Raw genomic sequence first — 12,196 nt, 5'->3', positions numbered from 1 at the left:
TCTAAAGAGTTTGGAAACCAGCTTAGCTCAGACCAGCCACACACTTGTTTAATATAGACAATATGTCCCTCAACAACATTCCAGATTTCTGTCCAAACCCAGCAGTCTCCACTCTCCACAGAACAATGATGGATATCTTCTGGTTAATGTTCAGAGCAGAGATGGCCAAAAACTGCCCGAGGTATCAGCGTGAAGTTGAATAATGAATCTGTTTTTGTAACGTGTTCCAAATGCTCAAATAAAAACACACACACACAAAAAAAAAGAGCAGGAGAGGTCATGTTCTTACAACTGATTTTCATTTCAGAAAGGCAAGAAGTTAAAGTGATATCTGGCGTCAAGCGCAACATTTTATTTTGGAGACAATAAGTCACTTAATTTCCAGAAAATAACAACAAAACCCATCCAACTGTGCAACCATAGTCTAGACCCACTTATCCTTGCAGGGTCATTGGGCGCCTGGTGTCTAGCTCCAGCACTCATTATGTGAGAAGTAGACTACCAGATTGCCAGTCCACCACAGGACAACACAAACAGCTATGCACACAGCCAATCGTGCCGAAGCACAACCTGGAGACCAATTAATCTAAAAGTCGTGTTTTTGGACTTGTGGGAAGAAGCCAGAACCCACAAAACAAACATGATGTAGATTAGCTTACCTTCAAAATAGGTTAGCGTTAGCTTTAGCATGCAAGCAAACACAATTGTTTGAGACTCTTATTTGTTCGGAACGTCTTAAGCAAGCAAACAAACAAACAAACAAACGCTAAAGCCAGGTTAAAACAATATATGCTGAGGAAATAGTGTTTGCGTGTGAAGTGTCTGACATGCTTTATGTCAAATGTGGATCACCTGGGAGAGCGGAGGAGCTGGGGAGGAGTTCCATGTCTGTAAGCTTGGCATCAGGCAAGGTTTCCAGCTTAAAGTGCTTCCAGCAGTGAAAATAGCTAAGCAGGCAGGGTAGATGATGTCTCCTTTAACAGACAGGGGATAAGGTGTGGCCTGACTGTAGCCTAGTGAGCTTCTGGTGTGCAGAACTAGTCGTCTGCCATATGCTGTTCGAAAAGGGCATCATCCTATCTGAATTGTGTTTTCTTAAGAAGTTTTTATAGAGGGGATTTGCAGCCAGCAATCTTCCTACTCGTCGTCCACACATAGATTTCTCAATACGCTCCATTATTTTAAGCACACAAAAAAAAAAAAACAATCAGATTGACATTTCCCTCAAAGTGAACCTTTCCTTCCAACATACTTTTATTTGTGCTGTGTTTTCAGATAAATTCCAGTCTGTTCAGCTGTAAATCAAGACCTGGGTCAGTCTGCTGACCACTGATGGTGGTCCAGCTCTCCCAGTCAGTAACAGAGATGCATGACCTCCTTCTTGGGTGGCCCTTCCAGTGGCTCCCAATGGCCCTGTGTATTAAGCCTGCTCATAAACGGAGGAGGATTTCTCCAGAGAGATGCTTTTAAAGAAACAAAACTTAAAACTCTCAGTTTCTAGCAAGACATGTGTAACTAATATCAGTCAGCTGCAAATAAATGATGATGTATTAGCAGTCCGAAGCTAGCAATCCCTTTGTGTGATAATTCAGTGAATTATTTGCTGTTTCCCGCTATTTCTTGAAAAATAATTGGGCACACGTGTAAGAAACAAAAACCAAAGAAAGGATGACGGCTGAGGCAATAAGTGAAGTCTTCATATTTCAAATTGACTCGTCTTCCTCTAGATCTCCAACGTCTTCATATTTAGCCGACACAAATGAAAGACTGGTAGAGATATATGAGCTTAAAGAAAAATATTGATTGTAAGGCAGCGTCAACATACTGGTGATGTGCAGGACAACAGCAGATGGCAACCATCCCCAACGCATTTCAGAGACACAGCAGTGAATGAAAACTGAATGAAGCAACGGGAGACATTTCAATTTTATGGGGGGAAAATATTGTTTATGGTGTTATAAAGATTATATCAAGGCACTGCAGCAGCTAAATTATGCCATGTCCTGAAATTCCTCCACATATCTTCAAACCACATCCCCTTTTTAATGAGAAGACTATGTGCTCATTTGCATGAAACGTTAGTCTACATAGCATGTTTTACTGGATGAGGTTTTAAGTGATCAGTCTTCTCACACATGCTTAGGAGGAGTCACACGTAGTAAAATAGGACGCGAGATCTGAAGAGTCTGTTGACCACATCCCGAGGGACATTCTGGGGGGGGGGGAAGCAAGGGAAATTTCACCACATGTGTCAGTAAGTTTTTAATGTAGGAATCAGACCGTGCCCATGATGTGTTTGTGTGTCTCTGGAGCTGACGTCGCCTGCGTAACCCTCAGACAACCACAGTTTAACAGACACATGCCCAGGCAAACACACAGGAGCGCTGCAGTCGTGGACAGAACCCATTTCTCATTCTCTGTCAGCGCCTCGGCGAAAAACAAAGAAATGGATGGAGCAAGAACCATGCTGCGAAAAAACCAAGTAAACAACTTTGGTGTACATGTTTACTGTATGTTCAAAATAGTCTGGTCTGAAAGGAGGGGGGAAAAAAAACCAAAAAATTCAAGTCCTGTTTGGAGCCTTGTGAAACTAAACAGAAAGCAGTGATTAAATGTGTATAATTCAACAGTAATTAACATGAACATAATTACTTCTAATCATTACCACAGAGTCTTCCAAAAGGTTGCGTGTGCAGCTCGTTGCCGTTTATGCTGGCAGTCTTCAGATGTTTTCAGAGGAAGTAGGAGTAACTTTAGGAATGTAATTATTTCCAGCAACAAAAAAAAAAACAAAAAAACAATGTAAATCTGGTATCTAATAGAAGTTCAACGGGCAAGTCTTGAGAGAAGCTGTAACTGTTCAGAGAAAAACAAAATAATCTATTCGTTGCATGAAGAACAGTACATCCAAATGGTTAGTTAAACTGCTATAGTCAAAAGCTGAAAACGTTTTTTTTTTTCATAATTTTTGTGACGTTATGTCACAAAACCATTAAATCAAATGGGCGTCATTGTCAGTTAATCATGTGACAGGTAGCACGCAACAAAACAAAACTGTTTTTCTTAGTGGAAGCCGTCTACTTTATGAGCTGCTCTTAACTTCTGCCTGCCTGGCTTGCATTTCAGATGCTGTGCCGTTCCATGATCTTAATGGTGTTCTCCAAACAGGTGAGGTCATCTTTACCGAGTGTGGTGGCAGTCATGTTGGGTCATCAGAATCCAGCGGTTTTCAGAACAAGTAGAACATATCTCTCCGTACATCTAGAGACTGACATCAATAAACGCAGAGCTAAAAATCAGTTTACAGATTTGTGGCATAGGTCTCTTAATTGTCCAAGTGACTGCTTACTTTATCAAGACTGGTGGGTATTGCTTCCTCAATGAAGAAGTTGGTGCAGATCAATAAAGGGAAGATGGCTACATTATGGCATAATGTTAGCATATTACAAAATCCTAATGCAACCTAGCTAATTCAGAAAACATGTAAAAGGACATCCTCCTTTTTTTCTTTACTTCTTTATTGACATTCAGTTGGATTGGATATGAAAACCCAATTCCTCAGCCTACTCCATAGCCCTAAAATACATTTCCTAATGCTTTTTGGAAGCTCTAAGAGGGTTAAAAATATGGTTCTCTGGTGCTTGAAAAGTAAATATTTCAAGTAAAACAAAGGGGTAAAAGTTGAACCTTCATAAATACTGACAAAAATTGTATTTGAAGGTGGTTTTGCCATTAAAATGTTTTTATTTTTTACTTTAAAAAAGTCTACCTCATATTCCACCATATCCATCACAAAAATATCACACTGTCAAATAACTACATTTGATGTATGGATTTTGTTCAATAAATACCGTCACGTCTTCTAAACAAGCAGAGGGAATAAAATTTCAACTGTTTTCATAACGTTTTGGACCTGTACCTTGCACAGACTTCTTCTCATGGCCGTTTTGATGTGAATCTGTAGGATGGAACCATAATATATTGCTCTACAGGAGAACTGGAATTACAAATGCCACTTCAGCCAAAGTTTTGAAAACTGGAAAAATTTTTATCTGATGCGATAATAAGTTGGTGATATACTCTGAAAGCTGAGTTGCAGGCAGTGTTCATGAAAAGCATTTACGGTACATCTTTGTGTAAACATTTCATTAAAATGTTTTTAAAAAATCATATGTTATCTTATGTTGTTATGCCGACATCTGTAGCTTTCAAACCCACATATGTAAAACTTTATTCTCTTTTTTGTAGTTAGCACTATTTTCAGGTGTGCTTGTCCATAAATTATGATAAGCCCCCTTTATACCTTATTCAGTAAAATACAGGTTGTTTAAAATGTTTTAAACCTATTTTAAACAAAAGTGGAAATTGTAGGAAAGTGGAATGTAGGAAAAACAAAACATTAGGGACAAAAACAAAAGTGCACTAAAACAGTTTAATTAATTTAACAGCATTCCATGTATTCCCTTCAACAACTTGTTTTTTTTTCCCCATCTGAAAAGCACAAATTCTTTTAACAGTCCATGTCGATAAACACTTTGATTAAATGGGTGTGCTGTCCTGATAGTGTAAATCTGCACTAGGTCTAAAAAAAAGGAGTCCGTTAGGAACGAAATGCTTCTTGTTACTGGTCTCTATACACAAGTTCAATATCATGCTTCAATGCAAACAAAAATAAACAGCATATCCCTTAGTTTCAAGTAAGATTTTCTCAGTTGATCATTCAGTTACAGTACAATGTTTATGAAACAGGGTGAAAAAAGTATACAATCTTTTTTGTTATATTCATTCATATGCTTTACAAAAATAATCATCTTTGAACTGTTATTCAAAATATCCAGTGTTTTGCATAATTGTTTGATTGGATCAAGTCTTCTGGTTTTCATCACTATAGGCCTGTAAAAAAACAAGAGAGAAACACATCAGTTTCCTGGAAACTTGAATGAGTCACATTTAGTCACCATTAGTAATAAGAAACTGAGGCAATTATCATAAAAGAGGTATTTAATATTTGAATAGAAAAATGTGAGGTGGAAAATGAGGCAGTTCGGAGGAGGTTCCAGTCTCCAGATTTTACAATATGGAAGAGTTCTGGGACTGCACTGAGCTTTGCGTTTGGTTGCTGTGGCAATCTTCTGGCGTCTCCGATAGCCAAGTAGCAGCAGCAGCAGCAAAACAGCAGCAGCAAAACAGCAGCAGCCAGCTCTCTGATCTCCCTCCAGACTGGCACACTCACACTGGGAACTGTGGGCACCTCTGAAACCACAAGAAGGGGAGCCACAGACAACCTCAAACCAGACAGACTTTCTCCTTCTCCCAAATGTTGATGCTGGGAGTCGACGCTGTCTGTCGCGTGTAAACTCAGAACCAAAGTGACTTAATGGAACTGAGCATCATCGTTCCCGGCTCCGCACACAGGCGGCCTCGGCCAATCGCGCTCGAGAGCTTCTGTGTCCTCCATTTAGCCTGTGACGGTATTCCACTGGGCCATAAATGAAGGTGGAGGATGGCAAGTCAACCATCGGCAGTTATTTGGATAACATGTGGCTCTACAAATGAGGTCATGTAAAGACGCAGAGGCTCTCATTTCAAGACGGTAGCTTATATGAAGCACTGATTGTCTTTTTGCAGCTCAAATTACACACTTTTGGATGCAAGAGTGACTCTTCAGATTTTAGGCTGTAGTTCCTCAATCAACGATAAAGATTCTTACCTGAAAACACGGATCTTTTGTTGGCATCCCGTGAACTACCTATGGGGAAAAAACAAAAAACGCACATCAGAGTCACCAGAGTTCATTTATGCTTAGGAATAGCTAAAAGTGTGAAGAAAAAATAAAATCTTGTTGCTCTTCTGAGAGAAATGAAAGAAAAGGCATACCACCTCTAAAGAAAGAATTAAATGACTTGTTTGCTTTATCTGTACCTTTCAATCCCTCTTCCCCCGACAGACACAAAATAATTGTTTAAGGATAGCATGAGTGTCCTGCCAATTGTAAAACCCTCTTTACACCAGATCAACACAGATTCAGTGTCCTCAGAACATCCATGACAATTTAATTGTTGGATAAATTCCTATTTGATGGCAAGCAGGATGGTTCTCATACCTTAACACTGGCCAAAAATGTGTTGTTTTTTTTACTTACATTTTTACTTCTTCTTACATGTCCATCCTATCACAACGCAACTTCCACAAGCAATACATTTGCACCGAGATGTTTCCTCACCAACTGTAGAAACTCCTTGTAAATATGGGAGGGGTTTTTTTGCCCCTCCAACATCAGTTTCAGCATTGATGTGGAAGGGTATGCACTCCCTTTGCTTCTCAATAGCACGAGAGCATGCAGATGAGGGGGTTCTTTTGAAATGATCTCTCTATAACTGCAGTGAAAAAGCATCATGCACACAAAAAATGTTTTTGTTTTTTTTAAATCTACAAGTTGCTGTTTGTGCTTTTTTTACACTTTAGTTGTCTTTGAGAATGCAACCAATACAATGGCATTTCAACAGTAGCCAGAAAGCCTCACAACTTTACTTTGGACACATCTGCTGCAATTCTGTTTCAGTGTACTAATGACGTCACGTCGTGATTTTCTGAGAAAAAGGGTGGACAAAATTTTACCCTTTCTCCCCATCCTGAAATTAAAGTCGAGATTGACTTTGAGTGTTTATATAGAAGATGACTTCCTTCAGTTAACCAGCATACACTCACTTTCAATGTATTTGCTGTTTTGGGGATCATGATTGTTCATTTCAACTGTTTGGAGATATGCTAACATACTAGCTGTGGTGCCAAGAAGGCTATAACGAGCTACTTGGAGAGTTGCCAGCACAGAGTAGACAGGACCAGGCCAGGTCCTTCGAAAAAGTCAAATCCTTCTTAAAACTTTCAGTGGGGTAAATTTCACCAACAAACAGCCACTCCAGCTACCAGTGTTCTCTAAGTAGCACCCAGGACCATTATATGCAGGTACCATAATAAGTCATCACCATTTCGCCATTAGAAGTTTTAGTTTATGCTTAAAATTGTCAGGAACTATCCTGCTATATTGGGGACAAATAAAGATTTTATTGAATTACAGTGAATTCAAACTGTTCTTGATGGACCTCAAAAGACCTGCAGAGTTGCATGTTACAAGACGGTGTTAGTGTGTGGGAGGAGGGGGGAGGCTAAAAGAATAGAAAATTAAAATTGGCAGAAGCACAGACATCTGTAATTTGTTGCCAATAATTTAGGCTTAACAAATATGCAATTAGGGTATTCAGAGCACAGATTGTGTGTGTTTCTCTCGAGGACATTAATGATGTTTAAGCTCAAGCAACCAACACTGTTACGTCTCCAGCAAACCTGTTTCTGATAACAGGCAAATAAAGTAACACAAACCACTTGTGAATGCAGTAAATAATGAAGACTATGCAGGCCAATAAAAACGAACAAAAAAATAAATAAATATTTTCACTGAGCGTGTCATCTAAGGTATTTTTACGGATGTGCGGGAAAAAGCAGGTTTCACACACAGCTAGTGAGAAAAAATGAGCAACTTTCACGTGCAATATGTGGTATGCGGTCATAACGTTGTGGAAGTTTGTAGAATAACAGGAAATAACTTTGGATTTTCCACAACTATGGAGGTCTCGCTTTGGACACGTCAGCAGGGATTCTTTGTGAAAGGTTTAGACGCACTAATGATGTGAAGTGATGTTTCACTGAGAAAATAGCATAAGGAAAGACAAATATTTTCGTCTCTTCCTAAAATAAACCAATCTAAAGTTATCCGTTTCATTTGTTGCTATAGGATGTTGATATTCAGTATTTGGAAGTAATTCAAAACACAATGGATGATTCAATTTTTATGTTACTTTGTTCATTAGCATTTTTAAAACTCAAAAGCTACCATGTTTTTGCAGCTTTTGAATTGCAGAAACAACTCAAAAGCTGTTTTAATTTTCGAGTTCAACAGCTTTAAACTCAAAGCTTACATCCAGACATCATTTTATCTGATGTATAGTTTTATGCATCATATAAAACTATGATATATCCTCCTGTGTCCTGATTATGGATCTTATTTTTTATATGATTTTGTATATTTTATTGTAAAGAGGGAAGGAAATGCCAGTCACAGATTACCATATCAATCATCTAACCTTACAATATTGGCATGAAAAGAAAATGCATAGCAGAAGCTATACAGAATATCTGTAATCAACTTGATGGACAGAAAGGGGTTGCCTTGTCTGATGCTGCCTTAAAAGATATGCAATGAGTTACACAGAAGAAATGACCAGCATAGCAGCATCAGAATGAAACATTTATCTTTTCATTGTCATCACCTTAAAAGATTACAGGAAAGTCTGACCAAGCAACTAACAGCTGGGGGTAATGAATCCAACTCAGAAAACTGAGCATAAACCTTTCAGCTACGGGTGTCACAACCCGTCGAAGCATAAAACTCGCTCTGGAAAACACTAAAGAATCTGATTAAAGGGTTGAATGTGTCCTCTGAAGACGATTTTCTTGTTTCCCTCTGACTAATAACATCCTTCTCATGCACTCACACAAAGACACACAAACCAGATTTGAGTGAACAGTCCTTCGGGGCTTCTCTCACGCCATAAGGTGCTTTGTCACGACTTGTGGCTGCTGGGTTTCTCTCTCTGACTTTCTGAGCCACGTCTAATTCAATCTGTGCTTAATATCCTTTCTCAATATGCCACTGTCACTGCCAAGGGCTCAGAGCAGGGCCCCAGGGGCCATTAGGAAAACCTATCCATTTATTGTGCAAGATACGCATTTGGCAAAACAACGACCCTCCAGAGTAACTTGTCAGAGGGGTTATATTTCCATGCGACAACCACTTACTTGCCTGCATGATCTTTCCTATGGCTAGAATTCTTGTGTCATAACGTCAGCGAAAGCCATCTTTGCGAGTCCCACATGCAGTTAATTTCCAGTTTGAGTAACTGATCTTTGTTTACTGTGAAAACATAGTTACACTTAATTCAAGGACAATTCTTATTTCGTGCATACATCATGTTTTGGACTCAGTCATTAACAAACCAAAGTCAGAAGTTGACTTAAATGTGGAGATGGTGGTCTGGCTAATGGCTTAAAAAAAATTTAATCCAAGCGACGACGCAGAACATTGGTCCAGGACAAGAGGTGCTGAGAAGCACGTTAGACGACTGTAAAGGTTGGTTTTGAAATTCACACTGGTTGTAATTTCCTCGGGGGGGAAAAAAAAAGGAAATACGGAATGAATTAAATTGCAAATGTGAAAAGATAAATGTTTTGACTAACCCCAAGTACTGTGTAAATTTACAACAAAGATTTTCCACTTTAGAGCTGGGATACAGCGCCTCACGAAAGTACTTTTTCAGACTTTGTCACATCACAACCACACTCTGTTTTGCATCTTGTTGAGATTTTATGCAACAGATACAAAAAGTAGTGTGAACTTGTGATTTGGAGGGAATATAGTGTAATGCATTGTAGCATACAAGATACTAGTAGTGCAGCATCCATTGGCATTCAGAACATGTTGATTCTAAGCCTTCTAAAAATGTAAAACAGAAATAAAAAAAAATGAAAATACGTTGTCAAAATCAACAAAATAGCATGTTGTAGCATTTACCATAACAGAACAAGGTATCTGCACTGGCTCTTGGCCAGATATAGATGAGAATTTGTCCTGGACCAATAAATATACCTGAGCTAGGGTCTCTTTTTTTCAATGTGGGGTAGGGTGATGTCTTGGTTGTGCAAATTAACCATCCGTTCCTTTCAGTCTTTCATCTTATTGGCCAAACCCAATGACAAAAGCTTGTGAACAGCCAATAAAGGCCGGTATGTTAATCAGCTGGGAGTTTCCCCCACACCAAGAAACAGTTCAGATTTACTCTGTAAACAAGCTTCATTTAAACACAAAGCTTAGCATTTTAAAACCTTCCAAGCTGCAATTTAAACATGGGTGCTTTCTTCATGGCTTTGACTAGTATGTCTACCGGAAAAACAACAATTACAACTTTCTTGGAAAACTATGTTTTTATCTCTTGCCTTCAGGTCACAACATGAACCTGGAAGTTTAACCTCCAGAGAGAGTGAATCCCATGTTTATATCCAAACGATACTTAAGTTTAACACCTTAATATAAACTAAAGTAGTTTTTTCAACATCTGTGGAAAAGGGGGTTTCCTGATATGTAGGTATGGTTGTTTAAAACACAAAGAAAGCAGAGTCATCTTGACATAAATTAAAATACTAATGATCTAACAATGTTTTTTTTTGTTTTTTCTCCATTTCTCTCGAGCAACTTGTCCCTGGTTTTACTGTGGCGCGTCACAAATGGCATCACGAAGACCATGACGACCGCAGGAGAAAGACGAAACTAAACATGTGGAGACATTTAAATTAGAATTAGGTTATGAAGCAATATCTCAAGCTTTGAAGATCTCGCAGGGCACTGTTCAATCCATCATCTGAAAATGGAAAGAGTTTAGCACATCTGCAAAACCTACCAAGACATGACCATCCTCCTGAGCTGACGGGCTTATTATCCAGAGAGGCAGCCAAGAGGCTAATGGCAAATCTGGAGAAGCTGGAGAGATCCACAGCTTAGGTGGGAGAATTTGTTGATGGGTCAGCACAGGAACTATATCTGGTTGCAACACAATGGAGCCCCGGATATTTGCTGTTCGGTACTTGTGGATTTTCTGTGGAGCATAACTCCAAAACCCCTCTATTCACAGATTTTTGAATAAGGGAATATCTGAAATATTCGAAAAAGAATGCAGCCTGGGAACCTGAAATACTTTGGTGCAATTCTACTCAATGTGCTATTGGCTGGCTCTGGCACTGCAGTATGAAAACTTACTCAAAACACTTTGTTATTTCAGCGATACCAACATCAATAACAACAATCTGTATACCAGACACTGAAATATTTTAAACAGTACAGCTACAATATGCCAAATTATTCTTGATGTCGCCAAAACCCAAAATTTGTACCTGTGATATGAGCTACAGTCAAGTGAACAATTTCTACTTAATTTAGTTTCTGCTTGAAAGCAAAATCTTGATTAGTTTTCTATGTAAATTTAGGCATTAAGGAGTTAGTCTTTGATGCAACCGTCCAGGTGTTCGACTCCAGGCCTAAGGCATTGGGTAAATGCTTCTCCTTCAATCTCTACCTCTTTTCTTGTCAGGTTGCTTCAAATGAAGGCCAATAGCAACATCAAACTTTATTATAACTCAGCCTCTACATTCTTATGGCTGGTAGAGTCACATGCTATGGATTATTTTTGTTGGTGATTCGCATAAAATCCTAGTAAATACACTGACATTTGTGGCTTTTAGGTGAAAAAATGTGAGCAACTTCAAGGGGTGAAAATACTTCAGCACTTTAGAGTGTTTGATGGCATAATTAACATAGTTACGATATCTTTAACTTGTAGAAGTGTCATATGTAATTGCTTAGCAATTAAGTAGAAAACCCCATCTGGCTTTAAAGTCATTAAGGCCTTTGCTTTAGATCCCCTTCTTGGGCAGGTGTTGCACTGTCAGGCTCAGCACTAAGGCTCTAAAACATTCCTCTCCATGTGTTTTTTGTTTGCTCAAATAAATCTGTTCTCTTCCAGAAATAAGCTCTGGAGCAAGACCTTAAATAATGATGAAATATATCATTTTTCATTGAGAGAGCGTCCAGGCTGTAAATTCTTACCCATATCTCAAAGGATCAGAGATGTTTAGCTAAACATTAACCAGTGCTAAAACAAGCACAAACCTGACAGCTCCGGTTGGATCACAGAGGACTGAGAAGTACTTAGCTTCCCCTGTGGAGGCCCTGGCTATTGGACCGTAAGGCCCTCATGCATCTGTGTGATTTACGAACCGGAATGTCAGAGGAGGGGGCAGACCTCAGTCGAAGCTAATGGATTTGGGTTTGTTGTGCTGCAGCCAGAGCTTTACTATGAACGATTTATGATGTTCGACAACAAATTCAGGTGGATTGACTACATCTTGATTCAGATGTAGTGCCACCAATGAGGCCAAAACAGGAAATTTCACATGAAAACCTTCCAACCCTTGTTAGAATCCCCAACAGTGATTTTTTTTTTTTTTTTTTTTTTTTTTTTTTACAAGGGGGGATTTTTTTTTTTTTTTTTTTATGGGGGGGTTATTTTTTGGGGTAAAGGGACACGGG

General features: G+C 38.9%; 2 protein-coding genes across 7 annotated transcripts in view; both read right to left on the bottom strand.

The window, feature by feature from the left end:
* sulf1 (sulfatase 1) overlaps window positions 1-1,080 on the bottom strand; it is an 86,834-nt gene extending 85,754 nt beyond the window's left edge. For 3 of the 6 annotated variants that reach the window (XM_015046332.1, XM_015046331.1, XM_015046335.1), the window contains exon 1: window positions 853-1,077. The gene's annotated coding sequence lies outside the window, so the exon portion shown is untranslated. Of the gene's footprint in view, window positions 1-659; window positions 769-852 lie in introns of those variants that run through there. The other 3 variants (XM_015046336.1, XM_015046337.1, XM_015046333.1) reach the window with 3 other exon arrangements.
* A 3,334-nt stretch (window positions 1,081-4,414) lies between these two features.
* The window catches only part of LOC106955898 (uncharacterized protein C8orf34 homolog), a gene marked incomplete at its 5' end in the record, with an annotated part of 38,741 nt that continues 30,959 nt past the window's right edge, over window positions 4,415-12,196 (bottom strand). Inside the window, 2 exons of the mRNA XM_015046330.1 lie at window positions 4,415-4,893; window positions 5,711-5,749. Coding sequence (XP_014901816.1) covers window positions 4,886-4,893; window positions 5,711-5,749 — 47 coding nt within the window. The remainder of the gene's footprint in view (window positions 4,894-5,710; window positions 5,750-12,196) is intronic.

This window comes from Poecilia latipinna, unplaced genomic scaffold (genome assembly GCF_001443285.1).
Source record: "Poecilia latipinna isolate Pla-1442-1.1 unplaced genomic scaffold, P_latipinna-1.0 Scaffold775, whole genome shotgun sequence".
Lineage (NCBI taxonomy): Eukaryota > Metazoa > Chordata > Actinopteri > Cyprinodontiformes > Poeciliidae > Poecilia > Poecilia latipinna.
This window is presented reverse-complemented; position numbering and strand designations above follow the sequence as displayed.